The sequence below is a fragment of the Balaenoptera physalus genome, assembly GCF_965194825.1.
Source record: "Balaenoptera physalus genome assembly, chromosome: 10".
NCBI classification, from domain to species: Eukaryota; Metazoa; Chordata; class Mammalia; order Artiodactyla; family Balaenopteridae; genus Balaenoptera; species Balaenoptera physalus.
Window position 1 is genome coordinate 97,369,191 of NC_138889.1, and position 20,692 is coordinate 97,389,882.

Genomic DNA, 20,692 nt, shown 5'->3' on the forward strand with positions numbered 1-20,692 from the left:
CCCTCAAAGGGAGGAAGAATTGAGTGATGTCATGAGAAATTTCGGCTGAAGAGCAGCAGATGCCCTGCTAGTGGCAGCTGTTCTGCATAGATTAGTTCCCCCTGGAGAATGACTTGAGTCATTTAAACCCTCGCCAGATAGGAGCGGGAGCAGTCCTACAGGGAATAGACTCAGTCACCTAACAGTCCTGTTCACTTTAGAGCTCAGTAGCCCTATGACTAAGGCTTTCTTCTGACTCAGTGTTTTCTTCTACACATGTTCCCGAGATGAAAAGCTTAGTCTCTGATGTCACCAGGGTTCCCAAAGCAGACAGAACGACTGCCCCTTTTTGCATCATAAAAGCACGTGTCTTCCTGACCCCTTGACTTAGGAGCAGCATGCCAGTTCCAAACCAAGACAGGGAAAACCGGAGAGAAAGAGAATGGATTTAAATGGATGAAAGTAGGGCGAGAGAGTTAGAGTTTCCCTTAGCTCCCTGTGGGGAAAATTTACCGAGCCTTCTTGCTTTTGATCTTGTTTCCATTCCATGCTGTAAGATTGATGACCCCCACGATCACAATAAAATGCCAAAGGCCGGGCAGGTTCTTCCCCGGAAGGCAGATGAATGCCACGCCTGGCCAGGCGCTGTTCTCTGAGAAGCTCTGTAGCTTCTTGAACCGGAGTCTCTTTCTTTTTTTTTTTTTTTTAACTAAAATCCATACTTTATTATAATTTCCTGAGTTTTTTTTTTTAATTATAAAGTGAAAATACTTTATTCAAGTAACATGCTTTAAATATTTATTTTCCTAAAGCATGATAATAGGAATTATTCATCAAGATGTATTCTGTTGATCAAATTTTACTATACTTTTTTTTTTTTTAACATCTTTATTGAAGTATAATTGCCTTACAATGGTGTGTTAGCTTCTGCTTTATAACAAAGTGAATCAGTTATACATATACAATATGTTCCCATTTCTCTTCCCTCTTGCATCTCCCTCCCTCCCACCCTCCCCATCCCATCCCTCTAGGTGGTCACAAAGCACCCAGCTGATCTCCCTGTGCTATGCGGCTGCTTCCCACTAGTTATCTATTTTACATTTGGCAGAGTCTCTTTCTTTTAAATGTTGTTGCCTGTGTGCTGCTCCTTTCTCTAAGAAATGCTAAATGCTTTATAAAATCTGAACGTCATACTGACTGAACCTTCCCGTGAGGGAGGTACAAATAACCATAACTATAAAATGAAACCTATTTAATCCCTAGCTTTCCTCCAATTCAAACAAACACAACCTGGCCAGGGCGGTGCAGCCAGCTTTGGCTATGAGTTGGCTGCATGACCTGGGGAAATTCCTCTTCTGTTCCCCCAAGTGACAGAGCTGGCAGATGACTCCAGGTCTTACCCACACCCTTCCTGACCCGGGGTCATGCTCTCCCCTCCCGTCAGCCACGGTTTCACCTCTTCCCTCATCACTGCCATGTCTGTCAGGGAAACTAACTCCTACTCTTCAGCAGACAGCCTGGACCACCGCCTGGGTTTCTTCACCTGAGAGCAGCAGTCTTAGGTTTTGTTTCTTGCTGTCAAATGCCGGAACTGCCATTCTTTCTACCACTAAGATAATGTCCCTTCTGAAATGTAAGTAGGTACTTGCCATAGAATAAAAGTACAGGGTTAGGACCGGACAGGAATTCCAGACCCCGGCAAAGGACGCCATGCTCAGTGACTGCACCAACCTGTTGCTGTGTTTTACTGGTGGTAGATCTTAACTAGGAGTTAAGGGCGAAGCTATTTTTGCCAACATTACTTGTAAAGCAGAGGGAGCAAATATAACGGCTGTCGCATGAAGAAAAACAGGTCTAGTTTTTTAGTTGCCCGTTTTTTGAGCTTTAATAACCTGCCAGGACAATTTAATAACCGTCCTAGGAGCTTTTCATACATAATTCCTAATCCTCCCTGAAGCCCTGCCAAAACAAGATGCTATTCCCATTGTAGAGACTAGGCAACTGAGCCCCCAAGAGGTGAAGTCATTTCCTAGGACTTAAGAACGGCAGAACCAGCACATACAGCACAGGCTAATGCCTAGACCGTGCTTTTCCCTCTGCCATGCAGAATTTAGGCAGAATAGTGGGCACCCCCAGGCCCATGAGCCTCAGGGCTTGCTCCTTGCAGAGCGGGCAACCCAAGCTCACCCTAGTGCCCTGCTGGCCAGGCTGACTGCCAGGCCACTCTGTTTGTCCCCTGGCTTTCCTGTGAACCAGTGCAGGTATCTGCACCTCATCTCTCCTTAATCAACGTGAGCATCTCCTAGTCAGAAACTCTGCTGCCAACTGGATTAGAACTGTCCAGTTTACTGGGGGGAGCTCATTTTGGGCGGACACAGTCCAATTTATGACAAATTAGACAAACTCTCCTCTAACCTTCCTGGCAAGTGACTGAGAACATGTTTCCTGACTCTGTCCAAGCAAACTTTCAGAGGTAGACAGGTGGTCCCTTCCTCCCTTCATTCTTACATGTGAGTACATTTGGGGACCCTGATGCCCAGACTCAGCATCCGGCTTCCTCACGATGCTCACCAACACCACGACTCCCATCAGCAGGCAGCCCAAGAAGCAGGGTAAGCTCTGCACACTGAAAACATGTGGACAACAGGCACCTCGCCTCGAAGCATGGGTCGGAACAGCCTGACACAACATCAGATTGTATCCTCAGTGTACAACTAACCACTAACTCACATGGCATTGATGATTCCTAATAAGTTTGTGTCACAGCTCATAAACCTGCCATTTTCCTGTGACACTCACTCCCTGCTGCCCCCGTGGCTGGTATGACCTGCCCTCGCGAGTGGCAGGTCTGTCTGGACCTGGTCAGTAAGTGGCACCGTCTCCGGAATTGTGTCTTGGCAACCCCAGAAGAGTTAAGTGGGCACTGCAGTGAGCGGAACGCTCCAGTTGGACGGCTTCAGAGAAAGCCCTGACACATGATGGGTCCCTGCCCTGCTGGGAATATTTCTTCCTTGAGTTCTGGCAGCTTTTACTTGGCTGCAGAATATCTAAGACCCACTTTGCCTTTTCTGGTCATAAACACTTGTAGTGTTGAATCTGAAGTCTTGATTGCTTTATTTTCTTAACTATGCCTTTGAAAAAGTCGAATGTTTCCATAGTGATGCATTCTGTTTGTTTAAATCTTTACATGTACGTGGTTCCACCCACACGCTCTCCTCAGAGGGATTTAGTTTACAACTGTCCCCTTACCCCCTCCCAGCTTCCCTTTGCAAGGAACCCCAGTATGAGACCCCTGTCAGTTTTGTGCTGCTGGAATCCATTCTTAGATATGATGATTCCTGTGTCTCGGGGTCAGCAGGGAAGTTATTTTGATGTTTACTAATGAGGGTGGAACACAGGCTAATGGTGCCTTTTCCAGCTGGCTTAGTACTGCTGTGACAAATCAGAAAAGCCTTCCCCAGCCTGTGACCAGAGCCCCATGCTGGGCTGGGCTTTCAGCTGGGCGCGTAGGAAAACAGGATAAATTAGGTAGTATTCTTGTAGCTAACATTACCCAAAAGATTGTTTTCTCAGATGAGCCAACTTGGAGCTGACCGAGGCATGTGTGACCCTGTTACCATTACAGTTATTTGAATGCTATCACTTCCCCTCCATGTAATGATGATGTCACACTCCCTGGACACCAGGGACAGTCCCTATTCTCATGTGGCCTCCACGAGTGTGGACATGCTCAGGCAGGATCCTGGCCTCTGACCCCACTAGCTTTTAACTCTGGACACAAAGTCTAGGTTTCTAAAAGGGTAGGAAAGGTGAAAGCCAGGAGGAAATGTAGTGTGTTTACTGGACCTGTTACATACATAATCTGACTTATTCTGAAAAACAACCCTCTGAGGCAGTTGGTTGGTTTTTTAAACAGATGAGGAAACAGGTACCTAGAGGATAGATCAGATCCTGAGACTGGGTGTCCCTGGTGGGCAGGCTCCTGTGTGGTTACTTGTCCGCAGGCATTTAGTGCGATCTCTGGGCCTCCCCCGGCCCTGGCGTAGGGGGGATGGGGGAGGCGGCAGCCTGAGTCTCCTGGGGCTGGAGGGACTGTGCTTTCTCATCCCCTCTAGCAGCCGGCAAAACCTCGGGTCCTTGCCTGGGAGCCTGGAAGCTTCTCCCCAGGGGGCGGGAAGCAGGAGGAAGTGGTGGGCCAGGCGCGGGGCTCTCGAGGGCTGCGTGATCAGGTTGCAGTTAGCCGCCCACTGCAGGAAGGGTGTGGGCGAGCGCTGCGACCAGCGCCTGCCGCGCAGCGCCTGTGATGCTCCAGACGCCCCCGAGAAGGCGAGCGCGAGCCTGCAGGAGCGGCTTTAGCCGCGGAGACAGAACGGCGGCCTCGCCTTCCCAGGAGGCTGCGGCGGAGAGGCCCTCCCCCAGGCCGCTCTGTCACTCTGAGGACTGAGTCGGAGCCTCTGCCACCAGGTCCCTCCCTGCCCCCACCCTTGTCTGCATGAGGATCTGCATCTAGGAAGGGAATCCACACCCTCCAAAAAGCGATTCTGTGTTGCAGGCTGTGTCCTCCCTGCCTAAAGAAAGTTTGTGGGATGGGTGGATGAAGGATGCCGTGGGGACCTCCCAAACTCGGGCCTGGGGTACTCAGGCTGCTGCCCACCCGGTCGGGACTCAGGAGAGTCCAGGAGAGGAGGAGGGCCCCCCAGAAGTGTCTCTCCCATGCCCCTGTTGGTTAGAGAAAACTTTTCTGGAATGTTTTCTCTGAAAAATATATCAAGGGATTAGCCACTAATTTCTTCCCTGCACCCTGTCTCTGATGTTAGCTGTGAGCCTCTATTCACCCCGTGTGAAGGGGAAAGGAGGACAGTTAGCGGCAAAAATCTGGGGAGGAAACGGTCCCCCAGTCGGCCCCCTGGAGGGCCTCCCACCCTGGGCTGGGAGAGGGGGGCCAGAGAGGAGAGCGGGCGGACTCTCCCGCCGCCTTGCTCTTTGTCTCCGCAAGTCCTGTGAGGGTGTAGGCTAGGAGCTACTCTCCCCGTTGGACAGATGCTCTTCTGAGGGCCACCCAGGGCCATGCTGGCAGAAGCAGCGTGAAGAGCCACAACAAGTGCCTAGGCCAGGTTCTTTCCACCGCTCTGAGGTTATGCGACCTCTTCTGAGATCCCCAGCTGAAAGCAGACCCTGGTGACAGGGAACATGGGCACAGACAGCCCCAGAAGGTCGCAGTGCCTGTTGGGGCAGCCCTCCAGGGACTGGTGTTGGCGGTCTCCCTGCCGCCCCGGCCGGGTGGCTCGGGACGTGGCCAGGATCCCTGGCGCAGCTCGAGGGAGCGTCTTCCTGCCGAACATAGAGCAGGCCGAGCTCTGCACCAGCTGCTTGGGGGAGTTAGCTGGACAACTTCAGGCAAGACTGGCTCAGGCCCCCCTTACTGTCACAGTGCTGCCTGCAAGGGTGGAATTAGGAAAGAGCTTTGACACACCCCCTCTGTCGTAGGCTCCACATCTGGCAGACTTACCGCGGAGCCCCTGTGGATCTAGCCTCAACTTGAGCCAGGCTGACCTGACCTTGAGTCCCACTCTGTCCTTCCCAGCTGAGTCACCTTGGACCCGTCTGTCAGCCCCCAGGCCTCAGTCTCCTCAGCTGTGAAGTGGACACAGAGGCAGCCGCCTCTCCGAGGTCTTGTGAGGGTCGAGCTCATGAATGTGCCATGCCTGACAGTAATGTGCCTAGCAACGTAATCGTTTTAAGTAGAACATTCCACATGCCCTGCTGGCCCCAACGCTGACCCCTCTGCTGGGTGAGCAGTGCCGCTGTGACTGACAGATGGCCCTGTGACCCTACCCTTCCCCTTGCCCGGCTCCCTGGGTGCCTGCACCTCTGTTGCGGGCAGCGAGGGGAGGCCCAGTGGCTGTGGGAGGAAGAGCAAGATGGAGACTGTGCACAAGGAAGCTGATCATATTAAGATACAGCTGCACTTAAGCGTCTCCTGGGAAGCTCTTCACAGCACACTGAAGAGAGCTCCCAGGTGCCAAAGCGGCCTTGCATCGAGGCTCGGTAGCTCTTAGCAGCCTCGCCACATGCTCCCCAGGTAATTGGTCTCCTAATGCACCAGCCCTGGCCGGGTTCCACCGCCTCTTCCCCCTCGGGTCAGTTCATGATGTTCCCCAGCCTGGCGAGCGGGTCGCAGACCAGTGTGACGCAGCCCCGCCAGTCACATTGTTTTCTTGTCCTTGCGGGCCGTTTCTAGATTCTGTACAGAATGCCTTGGCCTGGAAGAGTAAACAAGATTGCCAGGCAATCTTGAATCAGGAATTCTGTTCAAGACCAGGGCTTTTGTGTCCAGAAATTGTGTGTTAGATGCAGTGGGGAACATATAAAAGGGAGACACGATCCCTCCTATTACAGATAGAAGTAAACCAGCATGGTTTTCATTTTCTTCTTCAAAATTAGTTTTTATTCCTAACTACAAAAGGGATATGTGTTCTTGGTAAGAAATTTAAAAGAAAGATAAAAGGAAAATCATTTATAACTTCACACCAGAGATGACAGCTCTTCACGTTTTGCAGTGGATTTCTTCTCTACACATTTGTATACTTCAAAAAAAAACAAAAAACGGAAAGCAACTTCATACTGAACTCATCAACTTGTAGCCTTTTGCTACTTATTTTTTAAATTGATGCATGACATTAATTGTTGTTCCTTAAGAAGTGGCTGCATAGAATGGTATATAGTTGTATCATTATGTACCCAGTCCGTTGTGTTGGATAATTCAATCATTGTTCAAGTTGGAGTTGTTTTTGCTATTTGTAACCATTCTGTTGATTTTGGAAATCATGAGAGTGGATGGTGGGGTGTTAGTGTAGCTAGGAGTCCAGGATTTGGCCTCAATCAGACCTCAATTCAAATAATAAAAGAAGAGATAAGTAACATTTTTATAGAGCCTGAATATTGTGCCAGGCACTGTGTTAAGTGCTTTACATACATTAACTCATGATTTATGAATCCACATAACAGGCCATGGGCTAGGCATTACTTTTATTCCCACTTTACAATTGATGAAACTGAAGCACCACCTCTCCACTTTTGCAGCCGTCCTGTGGCTAAACCTTTGTGCATGTGTATGATTGTTTCTTAGAATACATTCCTGAAAGTGGGGTCCTGGCCCAGATTCGGAAGGCTATATGTATTTTTAAGGCCTTGAATACATAATGTGAATGACTTTCCAGAAAGGTTGCCCCAACTTCTCCTACCAACAGTGTTTGCATATATTTGAGAAAATCATGCCATGCTTTGAGCAGCAATAATGTGCCAGGCCAGTGTTCTAGAAAGCTTCTCTCCTTGAAGGAGAGGCTGTGCCTGGCATAGTGTAAGCAAGCACTCAGTACATCTTAGCCAGTGTTAGAATTGTTGTCACGTAATGTGTCGTTTGTTGAGAAAACAAGACGCATACTTGAAGAACCTCAATAACAAGGTGAATGTGGAACAAGGGGTCCTGACAGTGAGTGCCACACGTGTTGGAGGAATATGGGACGTAATTTGGGGGAGTGGTCATGGAAGGCTGCATGGCGGAGGAGGCACTTGGAGAGTGGGAAGGAGGACCCTGAAGTAACAGCCTGAAGGCTCATGAGCAGTGGAGCCTAGGTGGCTTGTGTCCAGGGCTTGTGTAGGGAGTGTTGAGCTGGAGGAGAGACAGTGAGAGAAGAAGATGGGCCCAGATCAGGCCTGGGAGCCGCCCCAGGCCGAAGGCTCTAATGGTGGGGAGCCTCCGAGGGCTGAGACTTTTAGGAAAATGTGCTTATCAGGAGGGAGCGAGGGGATGGGACTCGAGGTGGGGAGACCTGTGCGAGACCGGGACGGGAGCCCAGGCAGAGCGATCTGCGTGTGTGGCCTGGTAGGCACTCTGGGAGCAGTGAGGAGAAAAGATGTTGGGTTTCCTGGTGCTGGTAACAACCCTTCTTGCCGCGAGTCCTGAAGCAAAAGAAAAGCAGACACAGGGCTCAGCTATGAGGTCAACATGTCTGACAGAGCTGGATGGGAGACCTTGGCTTCTGTCCATGACCACGGTCAGACTCTTGATACTCCCTCACCCAGTCTGGGCCTTGGGGCACCCTGTTCAAGGAAACAGCACAGCAGGCCCTGTCCCCGCCAGCTGCTGGGAGAGTCGCTGCCCGTGCCGCTGCGCCAGTGCACGGAGAGCCGAGGAGGTGGGCCTCCAGGCCTGCTTCCAGCAGGTGGACGCTGGCCCTTCCCGGTGTCCCTCCCTCCCAGGCGGGGGACACAGGAGCCGAGCAGCACACTCCCTGCCCGTGGGCGGGCAGATCTGCAAGTGGGCAGGAAAGGGATTCGCCATCCCCCAGGCCACTGCCTTCTCCAAGCTCCCCTGTCAGAGAAGTCTGTCCTCCTCTCCTGGAGGAGGGACTCAGGGGGCTTGGGAGAACATTTCCAGTATTCTTCCCCCCCGGGGCTGGAGCGTTCCTTTCCTGGTTGCAACTAAGGTAGGAGATACTCCCCCCTCTCCAACACGGTCATCCTGCCCCATCCAGGATCCTTTGGAGGAAAGGCTGCCGGGAAGCAGCCGGGCAGGGGAGTGTCCAGGTGTCAGTCTTGGTGCCATGTAGACCTGGTTCTAGAGCCAGCTCCCCCGCTTACTGCTGTGTGGCCTTTGGCAAATTTCTTGGCCTGAGTTTGTCTGCCAGTAAGACTGGGTTGTTGCGAGAATTGAGTGTGACAGTGTAGACCCGTCTCGGTCTGGGTAACTGTTATCATCAAATAATGTAGACGGGGAGGAGGATCCCCCAACCTGCGGGCTTGGGGCGGATCTCACTGTGATGGAGGTGGCGTGACTTCTGTGTAGACGGGTCTAGGACAAGGCCTTGGGGGAGAGAGGCCCCAGCATGGCCAAGAGAGACTCGGGAGGCGGCTGTACAGGGGCCATTGTGGGGGGCCAGTGGGAGGGAGTGTGGAAAGGGACCTGATTCTGGGGTATTCCCATGGAGGGGGGCTTGGGAGGAGGGAAAGGAGGTGGGGAGAGAGCCAGAGAGGAAGGAGAAAGTTCTTTCACAACACCCCATTGCCCCCCACCCCAATACAAAGCACCGTATTCTTCCCACTCTCGCCTGGGAGCAACATGGGGTAACAGTTGGCAAGGCTGATTGTGTCTAAGGTTAAAAGGTAAGAAGTTGGGCCTCTGAAAGGTGGCCCCTGGGTGCTGGGGCAGTAGTGTCCTGGCATCCCGTCTCTGGGCCCTGGGCCAAGCCCTTCTGCACTTGGCCCCAGTTTTCCCATCTGCAGAATACAGGGGTTGCACCAATTTAATATTTTGTAGCTGTTTTGACCACAGTTCATGGTTAAGAAAAAAAAAGTTTACACACACATTTAACTAAAACTGAAGCTTAATAGAACAATACTTTATTACACGTCTCTACTCTGATGTTGTCTGTTGTGCATCATTCAGAAATGCTGGTGATGGCTCCCTAACTGATTGTATGGCCCACTAATGAGTCACACCCCTCGCTCTGAACACTGACCCAGCTCATCTGGAAGTTTCCTTCCTGCTCTGGCAGCTGGCAGTTCTATTCCATTTCCTCTGGCCTCGTGACCCCCATCAACCAAGCCTTTGTGGTTTTCTTCTTCGTATCTTCAAACAGTAATCTCAGATGCGGGAAGGAGCTCCTGGCCTGATGGCACCGCTCCGAGTGCCCTCTCACCTCCGTGGGAGGTCCTGGCGCGCCCACTGTCTGGCTGGGCCCTGCCTGCACTGCCTCAAGTGCTGGGACGTCCGTGGGTGGAGAGGGCCCCGTGCCATCACCACAGGCAAAGGAGTGGGTTTGGATGTCATCCACACTCCTCTCCCCACCCCACCCGACCACTGCCTGGGCCAGAGGACACCAGCCTTCTCTCTGGAAAAGTTGTTCGGGGGCTTCCCTGGTGGCTCAGTGGTTAAGAATCCGCCTGCCAATGCAGGGGACACGGGTTCGAGCCCTGGTCCAGGAAGATCCCACATGCCGCAGAGCAACTAAGCCCATGCACCACAACTACTGAGCCCGCATGCCACACCTACTGAAGCCCGCACGCCTAGAGCCCGTGCTCTGCAACAAGAGAAGCCACCGCAGTGAGAAGCCTGCGCACCACAATGAAGAGTAGCCCCCACTCACCACAACTAGAGAAAGCCATGCACAGCAACGAAGACCCAACACAGCCAAAAATAAATAAATAAATTAATTAATTAATTAAAAAAAAAAAAACGTTGTTGGGAAGTGGAGCCTGGCTCCCAGTTGGAATTCCAGACTCTTCCCCAGACACAGCCGCTTCACCGTGTCCCTCCTTGCACTAAACCCCTGTCTGGGCAGGTCCAGGAGTCACCATCGTGGGAGCTGCTGATGGATGATGAGATGAGCTTTGGCAGTGACAGACCTGGGTTCAAACCTCAGCTCTATCTCTGCCTGGCTGTGTGGCCTTGTGAAAATTCCCTAATGTCTCTGAGCCTGTTTCCTCATCTAAATTTGGAGATAGCAACACCCATCTTGCAGGATAAACTTAACGGTGAGATGATAGGTACCGAGTGCTTTGTGTTGGTGCCTGGCCTGAAGAAAACTCATTCCTTGAAATCCTATCCCCTTGGGTGTCCCTGTGAGGGAATGGCTGGAGAAATGGCAGCTGTTGCCGCCTTAAAGAAAGAAGGGGGAGATGCCTTCCATGGGCCAGTTATAGGAGGTCAGTGTCGGAGAGAGGCTGCCTTAAGTGGGCTGTCCTGGGAGTGACCTGCAGCCCCAGTGTGTCCAAACTGTGCAAAGAGACTGGGGTGCAGCAGGCATCTTGTGTCCGCTGGGCAGCTGGAGACAAGGTCTGAGGACGCAGACAGGCAGGGATTGGGGAGAATGGAGACTCTGGGCCCCCACAGCGGGCCAGGAGCTTTTCACGAGGCTGATGGTGTGTGCCAGTTCAAGGCCAGGCTCACAACACATCACACAACAGGGCATCGTTTCAACCCTAATTTTTTGGAATACATTTAAAAATTCACCCTCCTGCAGGGCAAGTTTTACCCCAGTATGTTCTCATAGAATAATCTGGTTTGATCCTCATAACTGCCACCCTGGGTAAAGGATGGGGCAGGCACAAGCCCTCCGCCTTCACAGGGTAGCAAGAAGAACTTTCTGGCAAACACTAGAACCAGGGTGCCCAAGCAGGCAGTCTCGATACGCTGTTTGCCTCTTCTCATGCTGTTACCCATTACCGAGGATGCGTGAACGTCTTCTTTGTGCGTTGTCTTCAGATCCCACAGCACTTTCTTTTTGGTGCCCCCCTCCCATGATGATAATTATTGAAACACCCATATCCGGGCTTAGATCCGAGTTATTATGGATCTGAGCCAAGCTAGAGACAGGCACGAGGGCACCTCTATCTTCAGAGACTGCTGTTCCTGGGCAGCTGCTTCCCAGAACACGGAAAGCCATTCCCCCCAGGGCTCCTGTGCGCATTGGCTCTTGATAGCTGTAGACACCGGGGCTCTGACTGCTGAGGTGACTTGCCCAAGGCCACACAGCTCCAATAGCAGAAGCTAGGGGGCCCTTCGAAATGCTGCCTTATGCAGCTGGGACTTGGCACTGCCTGGGAAGACCTCTGGCCCCCTCACCTCTGTGTTCCCGGCCAGCTCCAGCTGCCCTCTGCTCTGTTTTGCCAATAACCAGAAGACTCTCCTTCCAGGGCAGAGACTGGCACTTTAACCTTGGAACATAAGTTCCTGGGGCTTGCTTTGGGGAACACATGGGGCTGGCTCGTGGTTCAGTAGAGGCGGTGAAATTTCTCAGAATCTGAGGTTGCATGCGCTGCTTTAGGCTTACGAGCTGGGGGATATCTCTGGGCCTCAGTTTCCCTGCCTTATGTGAGGGGCAGTGCCAGATGGACCCCTTCCGGAGAACCTGTCCTCAGGGCAGCGAGGCTGGACTAAAAAGTTCAGGACTGGGTTCTATCCTTATTCTGCCACCACCTTGCTGCTTGCTGTGTGACCTTCGTCTAGTCCCCTCCCCTCTCTGAGCTCCTGTTCTCCACTCAAAAGACAGCAAAGATATCCCTGCTTTGCTGAGGTCATAGAGAGGAAACTACTTTGCCAAGCTCAAGTGCCACAGATGGTAATTTTATCATTATCCACGTAGTGATTCCCTGGCCAGCAGGCCCAGGAGAGGCAACACTCAGGCCTGCAAAAAAGCATGCAGGAAGGATTGGGCCACAGACCCTGGGCTGCCAAAGCTGTGCCAGGTAGCAAGCCCTTAGCAGGGAAATGCATTCCCATTATTCACATCAGCAAGCCAGGCCCACAGCCTGGGCATGATTGTTGGCAGGTTTCCCTGGGCTCTGGCTCCCTCTGGGTCCCCAAGAATCTCCCTGCTCCCCAGTCCAGGATGGTGTTCCCTGGGGCTCATCCTGGGAGTGGGGGGTTGTCCGGGTGCCTCCCCCAGTGGGACGAGCCCTGCCGTGCCAGCTCCAGCAGCCTCCCTGCCAGCAGCTGGTATTCTGTTGCACTGCGTACAGTGAGGCCCAGATTAGACAGTGAGCTCATCGTGACCTGAATGGGGCCACGGGGGGTGGGGGGGACTGGAGGCTGAAGATCTGACTTGAGGGTATCGCTGGGGATCTCCCTGCACCCTCTCCCTTCTCTCTGTCTCTCAGGCTCGCTCGCTCTCCCCCCGCTCCCGTGCACACACCAACACCCTCTCTTGGAGCTTGCTGGGGATTGTCATGGCAACCGTCCAGCAAAATTATCAAAACACTTTTATGCTCACAGTCGTACCAGACCAAGAGCTCATTCTGAGTGAGGCAGAAGCAGGTGGTTGTATGCTGAAGCCACGGGCTTTGTGCAGAGGGCCCACAGGGGGAAGAGGGCGCAGCAGGAGGTGAGGGTGGGGCCCGGCAGCGGGACCCCTGGGGAGAGGCCTTGGCACTTGCTCCTCCCCACCCCTTATGCCACATTCACATTTGTATTCCCTCTCCACACACCTGGATTCACACACACACACACACACACACACACACACACACACACACACACACACGTAGACAAGTGGTCGCTGAGCCAGATACACCCAGAGTACAGATGGACCCAAACAGCAACATCTGGAATAACCGTGACCTCATTCAGCACGTGGAGGCCTGAGATCCACTCTGGGGAGACTTCTGGGTGAGCAGGAGGGCACAGCCAGCCGACCCAGGATTCTAGCTGGCAATAGGTCTGTGCCAGGGCAGCAAAGCAGCCACAGGAAGAGGCCAAGCCCTCTTGTCAGGAAGCAGAGAAGGACCTGTGACCAGAACCACCCTGACCTGGTTCTCCCCACCTGGCTGCGCATCCTCCGTGGCTCACTGCCTCTCTGCATCCCGGAACGGACTCAGCATCCCTGCTCCCTCCTGACCTGGGCCAGGGTACCGCAGGCTCCCTTGGAAACAAAGCCCTGCTAATAGCCGAATAACCGGTGGTTGCTATTTTCAATCCCTGGTTCTGCCCAAAAGCCAAAGTGTGGGTGGGGATGGTGGAGGAGGTGATGGCACAAGCCCCTCCCCGGTCTGCTGCCATCTTCCTGCCCCATCTGCTCCCCCAGCAGCCCCTCCATGGAGGGGAGCCTTCCCCTGCAGCCTCAGCCCAGGCTGCTTGCCACTCTCTGGCCCAAGAGGAAACATCTGCTTCTTGCAACTGGGTCCCCCCATCTGTACATCCTTCCAAGGATTCCAGAATATTAGAGCTGGAGGGGTCCCCAGAAAATCCGAGTCTAGCCTCCTCACTTCACGGATGGGGAAACTGAGGCTCAGAGATGGGAAGCAATGGGTTCAAGGCCACAGGGTACGTGGCTGATGGAGCTGATGCTGCAACCTGGGTGTCTGAATTCTAGTCCTGTGCTGTTCCCGTCACATCAAAGGGATGGTGAGATGCACTGTTGCAAACAATGAGCACTGATTTCTGAGTCAGGCAGACCTGGCTTGAGTGCCGGCTTCAGCACTTAACACCAAAGGTGACCCCGGTAAGCTGCAAAGCACCCTCAGTCCTCAGCTACAAAATGGGGTGATAGTAGGGTCCCCCTTAAGGGATGCCGTGAGGATGATCTAAGAGAGGCACATGTAAAGCACTATTGGCACAGAGTAGGTGTTCCACAGGTGACGTTCTCTGTCCTTCCTCTGCAGTTCCAGGGCTACAGGCCTGCTGAGAAGAGGGACCATCCTGCATCCCCGGTAATGGCCACCCTGTGTTCCAGGGTGGCCAGGGGAAGCAACCCAGCCTGTCCTGGAAAGACAGAGTCCACCGGGAAGGCAGACTACACTGACAAGTACGAGTAAATGAGAAGGCCTTGCAGACAGTGACCGAGGGGGGAGCCTTGAAGAGGGTGGCCAGGAAGGCCGCTCTGAGGAAGCAGCAGGGGAGCTGAGACGTCCTCAGCGCAGGGAAACAAACGGCTTGGCCCAGCCTCACAGTAAGTTCAGGTGGAGCCAGGCTGGGACCTGTCTTTAGACTCCCATTCTAGTCATCTCCCTCCTTCTAGAAACATCCTTCTCTCGGGTTCTGACATGTGCTTCTGGTGTCGCTCTTACCCTGTTGGGCGTTGCTTCTCTGCGTCCTTGACTGGCTCACGGTCCTCCCAGTGCTGGCTGGTCCCAGCCCTTCTCTGCCTGGAAGGTGGGTTTTCACCCGCTCCCCTATCTACACCCTGACGCGTCCCAAACGGCCACCTACGTCCCTCGCCTCTCCTCTAAGTTCCAGTGTCCTGCTCGACCTCTCCACCCGGATGTCTAATGGTTCTCTTAGTTGGGACAATCTAAGTCAATATAATAGAGACCCCAAATTAGAGTAGCTTAAAAATATTCTGTTGATAGCTCTCTCACAAAATAGCTCTAAGGGAAATGTTTCGGGTTGGTGGAGAGCTCCGTCCCACAGGGTCATTTAGGGACCCAGACTGATGATGGCACTGCTGTCTTTAACACGAAACCTCCAGGGCTTCCAGCCAGTGTGAGGGAAAGAACACGGAAATCCCGGGCGGCAATTTCTTCTTAAGCAAGTGAGACAGAAGTCTGACTTCTGCTCCCTTCCACAGATGAGAGCTTAGACACACAGCCCCACGGAGCTGCAAAGGAAGCTGGGAAGTGGGCCCAGCTGGGCGGACAGCTAGCAGTCTCTACCACACTCCACCCTCTAGAATGGTGCGGCCTTCCCGCCCTGGTGGTGGGGGACCCCCTTCTCTGGGGGCAGCCCCCTCATCCCGTGTCTCCCTGGCCCCCGGCTTTGCCTTTGGCACATTCCTCCTTGTCTGTGGCTCTCCACCCAACAGGGTGTTGAAAGTCTGTCCTCCTTGAGCACTTATTTAGGCTGGGGCAATCATGGGCTTTTGAAGTCTAGCCTTTCAATTTTGTTGATAATAACAATCCCTTCAGAAACGTAGTAGGCTTTGGGTCTTTCTGCTTCTAGTCAGTTCCATGGGCAGTAACCACACCCCAAGTTCCTTTCTTGATGGCGTTACTGTCTGTCTGTGTTGCCCAACCCACCTCTTTCTCTCCCATTTTAAATGAAAGTTTAAAAGTCCCTAAGGACATCTGAAATAATAGACTTGGATGACAAGGCAACACCCCTAAGAGAATACTTTGCCACAGGGTGATTCCTTTGTTTGGCTTATTGTTTGGCCTAATAGACAGGCTTTGAGAAAGGCTCTGAGCGCCTATGGTCTGATCTCCTGTTCTTTGGGCAAAACCAGTTGGTTTTTCCAACCCTGAGGACAGTGATTTTCTATGTTATCTCCTTTTCTGTTCATCTCTTCTTGCAAACCAGCCAATCTCTTTCTTGTAGTATCTTGCTAAAGGCAGCATCAAGCAGCCAACACATGCAAATGTTTTTGGCTCTTTCCAACCATTTTTCTAGAATTAGTGGCTCAAGTAGGCATGTGGTCTGCCTTCCAAATTATCACAGGTAATGTTTTTATTAAACGTTTTGTCACAACATAACAAGGATCACTGGTTCTCCGTTCTCCAGTATTTGTTTCCATGTTGCTCACCACCTGTTTGTTGGCCAAGCCAGTGCCACATGTTTTAGGGTTTTTATACATGGCCGCTTTCCATTTCTGGTACCAATTTCTGTATCAGAGTATTGCTAAGCTGCTATTAAAAGGAACTCCCCAATACAGTGGCTTTAGGATTAGAGAAATGAATTTTTCTCTCACATAATATGGTTCTGATATGATCATTTCAGGCGTCACCCTGGTGGGTAGTGGATTTTGATGGGTAACCTGCAGACCCCACAATGGCCCTCCCCTCCCCAACCTTCTCTTCCCCACACCCCTCCCCTGTATCAATGGCACCACCATCTAACATTTGCTGAGGCCAAATACAAAGACGTCAGCCTTGATTTCCACCCCGCTCCCCTCAACACCTCCTCCCGCCATCCAGTCCATCAGCAGGTTCTCTCAGTTCTATCCCCAAATCCCAAATCTGACCACTTCCCTACAGCTCCGTTTTCTTCACTCTCATCCAGGTCTTCAGTGTCTTGTATCTGTGGGTCATGTAACGATCTTCTGTGTGGGATCCCTGCTTCTTCCCCCACCCTTTCCAGTTACTCTTCACACGGCAGCCAGCGTGAGCTTTTAAAAACATAGAACGGAGCTTCCCTGCTCAGAATGCTCCAGTGCCTTACCATCGCCCTTAGGATAAAATGCAATCTCCTGACATATACACACTACTATATATGAAATAGATAACTAATAAGGACCTACTGTAAAGCACAGGGAACTCTACTCAGTACTCTGTAATGACCTATATGGGAAAAGAATCTAAAAAAAGAGTGGCTATATGTTGATATATCACTGATTCACTTTGCTATACAGCTGAAACTAACACAGAATTGTAAATCAACTATCCTCCAATAAAAATAAAAATTAAATAAATTTTTTTTAAAGAAAATGGTAACTCCTTAACATGGCCCTCAAGGCCTTCCGTGAGTGTCCTTACTTCTCATGCCCCTTGCCCCCTCTACTTTAGCCACATGGGTCTTCTTGCTGTTCCTGGAATAAGCCAAGCTCCTTCCTGCCTCACTATCTTTACACCACATTCCCTCAGCCCTAAACATTCTCCCCGCACTGGTCATACACTGGTTCCTTCTTTGTCCTTCACGGGGCAGACAGCTTCAGTGTAGTGCGTAAGCGAGAGGGCTTAGGAGCTAAGTCGTCTGGGTTTGAATCTCAGCTCTGCTGCTTACTAGCTGTGTGACCTTGGGGAAAGGTGCTTAGCTTCTCTGTGCCTTGGTTTTCCTATCTGTAAATGGGGATAGTAAAAGTACTTGTTATCCAGGGCTGCTAAGAGGATTAAATACAATAGTGAACACATTAAATGAGTTAATGCATAAAAAGTGCTCAGAGCGTGGCGTATATTAAACACTTGGTGGTGCTACTATTGTCCTTCGGGGGGCACCTTAAATATCACCCACTCTGAGGAGCCTTTCCTTGCTCCCTCGCCCCCCCTCCACCTCTCCATCTGCGTCACTATCACACCACCCACAGTACATTTCTTGTTTAGGTGTTTATTGTCTGTCCCGCCCCCTTCCCTAGACTGTCACTTTCATGAGCGCAGGGACTTTCCTGAGCTGGTACACAGTAGGTTCTCAATAAATCTTTGTTGAATGGCTATGGAAGGAATGGAGGCCATGTTCCATGGATCCCCTCCTTTCTCAGCAGCCCCGTGAGCTGGCTGCTGGCACCCCAGGGCCACGTGTCAGAGTGATGCTCACAGTTTCCTCTTGGGAGTCTAGGAACCCCGGGGCAGGGGACCTGCTCTTGGAAGCCAGCCGTGGGGGCATTGGTAGGTATCAACACTTAGCAGGGGACTGTGAGAGCAGGGACTCTGGAGTGGAGCCCACTTTTCCCCAGCAGTCTCTAATGGGCTAATTACTTATCCTCTCTGTGCCTCCACTTTCTCATATGTAAAACTGGGAGAATACGAATTACCTCACAGGACTGTTAGGAAGATGAAGTAGGATAATATATGTAAAACACAGCTCACTGCCTAGCTTGGAGTAAAGCTCTCCAGATGGTTAGTTATCATTATTGTTGTTGTTAGTGCCATATCTAAGTGTCATTCTTCTGAGCACGAATGGGGGTGCGCGAGGGACTTGGGGGGTGCGGGTAGTGAGGAGACAAACAGAAGACAGGGAAGAGAAGTGGACTGGAAAAATCGGGTGTGTTTGTATTCGTGCCCGCGTGTGTGTGCATGTGTGTATGTGTGTGTGTGTTTGGGGAGGGAGGTGGCATGGATCCAAAGAGGACATCCAGCCCTTCCTCGGAACTCAGTTTTGGGGAGCCCAGGTGGCCTGGCTCTCCCTGCAGCAAGGAGACTGGGGGCTGCCCCCGCCCCGCGCGCTCAGCGCAGAACCCGCGCGGCCAAATAACCAAGCGCCTTGATTGTGCGCCTCTGGGATGAGGAGGCTGCAGAGGCGGCCCTGCGCCCCCGCGGCCGCCGTGGTTGGTCCAGACTTGGGGATCCCAGGGCGGGCAGGAGCCCTGCTCCGGGGCCACCCTGCGCCCCTGCTTCGCAGCGTTCTCCGGAGCCTCGGATGCTCCCGGAACCCCCGCGGGCGGGGCCTGCCTTCCGGAGCCGGGCTGGCGGGCGGCGCTGGGGAAAGGGCCGCGACTTTCCCAGAGTGGCGGGGCGACGTCAGGCGGAAGGGCGCGGGGCGCGCACGCTTTAAAAGGCATTTGCTGTCATCCGAGCTCGCAGCCGTGGGGGCAGGAGCCGGCTATATAAGCGGCGAGCCGGGCCGCCGCGGGGCAGACGGCGACAGCAGCGGCGGCGAGCGCGTCGGAGCGCAGCGGAGCAGCGCCCCCGTAGCCCCGCGCCCCTCGACGTGTCCGCCTGCCCTCCCGAGGAGCGCCGACCCGGGCCCGCGAGGGCCGCCGCCACCCCGCAGCAGATTTGGATCCCCCGCCCGGCGAGCCCCAGGCTGCTGCCTCCCGGGGGGCCCCGGCGCAGCGGCCGCCCCCGGAGAGCCCCGCCGCCCCGCCGCCCGGCCCCGAAGACGCCGGCAGCGCCATGGCGGCCGCCAAGCCCGGCGAGCTGATGGGCATCTGCTCCAGCTACCAGGCAGTGATGCCGCACTTCGTGTGCCTGGCCGACGAGTTCCCACAGCCCGTGCGGCCCGCCAAGCTGTCCAAGGGCAAGGGCCGGCTGCGGCGGCCGCGCCAGTCCCGCTTCAAGACGCAGCCGGTGACCTTCGACGAGATCCAGGAGGTGGAGGAGGAGGGCGTGTCCCCCATGGAGGAAGAGAAGGCCAAGAAGTCGTTCCTGCAGAGCCTGGAGTGCCTGCGCCGCAGCACGCAGAGCCTGTCGCTGCAGAGGGAGCAGCTCGGCAGCTGCAAACTGAGGAACAGCCTGGACTCCAGCGACTCCGACTCGGCCCAGTGAGGGGCGCCGCCCGCAGCCGGGACTCGCGCGCCTCGGCGGCCCGCCGGGGACAGGTGTGCGAACCCCTAGGGGCCCCGCCCCCGGGGTCCCCCCGAGAACCGGGGACCGCCGCCCCTCGAGCGCTTGCACCCTCGCCCGGCTGCGAACTGGTCGGGGCGCCCCGAGCTGCGCTTGCCCTGGGCGGGAGCGCGTGCCGGGGCGCCAGGGAGGGGGCCCGCTTTCTCTGCCCTTGTAAATGTTTATTTTTTAACTCTTCCCAGTACGAACTCTGCTGTGAGTGTGTGCGGGGAGGCGCACCCTCGCTGAGTCGCCCCGGGTCACCAGGGCTTCCCGGAGAGCCGCTCCACGCCCTTGTCCGATGGTTTGCAACTCCGATTTTGCACACGGCTCCACCGTGCCCCCCAGCGCACACCCGTTCACACTCACGCCCACACACTCTCGCTGAACACTTTTATAATTGTTAGGCGCGGCCGATGGGACTTGGGGCGCAGCGCAGCTGCTGCTGTGGCCGGAGGATTGATATTTATTTTTGCATTGCGATGGCTGACGGCGTTTATTTAACGATCTTTTTACCTGGATATGTCTGTGAGACTCCCGAACGGAGACAAATAAAGTCAATATATTTGCACAGTGCATTTCTCAAGGCTCTTGACTTCTTGAACCTTGAGGGCCCAGGCTCCCAAGACTGGGGGAGAAGTGGGGAGGATTCGCTGGAACGGGGGGCCGGGAATCCCCGGGTGGAGGCAACTCCACAAGCTTCGGTCACCGGAACGAGGTCGCGTCCCCGGTGCCCGGGTCCATTACCCGCCTCCCCGGTGGATCCACCTGGCCCAGAGCTCTCCTGCCTCCCGGGTCTGTTCCCCATCGCTGGTGTCCAGGATGGGGTGGAGCAGCTAGGGAGGCGAAGGTTGGCGCTGTGAGGACGGAGAGCGCCTGCCTGGCGCAGCTGACCTCTCAGGGAGACCCGGGGCAGGGTCATCGCCCGGTACCCACCACAGAAGACCCCACTCACTCCGAGCCCTTTCCAGGCGACGGGTGGGGAGATGCCCGAGCCAGCGATAGGAGACCCAGGCGGGGATATGTGGGTGGTGGGGTCCGAAGGAGGGCTGGGAGCTGGCGAGAGTGTGGGTACGCCCTCAAAGTCGCCTGCGGGTGAGGGGGCCCCGCTGCCCCCGCGCTGACTCAGCGGAGTGCCAGGCGCTCCTGCGCTGCGGGAGCAAACGGCGGCTGTTTCGGTTCTTTGGTCCTTTTCTCCAGCTCTTCCCTTTGCCCTCTTCAAGGTTCCTCAAGGAACTGTCTTTGG

The 20,692-nt window shown here is 53.9% G+C and overlaps 2 protein-coding genes across 2 annotated transcripts in view; both read left to right on the forward strand.

Moving 5' to 3' along the window:
- The window catches only part of ALKBH3 (alkB homolog 3, alpha-ketoglutarate dependent dioxygenase), a 53,055-nt gene extending 36,174 nt beyond the window's left edge, over positions 1-16,881 (forward strand). The window contains exon 10 of the mRNA XM_082410570.1: positions 14,146-16,881. Within this exon, the coding sequence (XP_082266696.1) occupies positions 14,146-14,292 (147 nt within the window). The 3' untranslated portion in view covers positions 14,293-16,881. The remainder of the gene's footprint in view (positions 1-14,145) is intronic.
- A 1,817-nt stretch (positions 16,882-18,698) lies between these two features.
- On the forward strand, positions 18,699-20,022 carry LOC309636862 (uncharacterized protein C11orf96 homolog). The gene has a single exon (XM_082410565.1). It carries the CDS (start codon positions 19,018-19,020, stop codon positions 19,387-19,389), a length of 372 nt encoding a protein of 123 aa, XP_082266691.1. The 5' UTR covers positions 18,699-19,017; the 3' UTR covers positions 19,390-20,022.
- Positions 20,023-20,692: the final 670 nt, after the last annotated feature.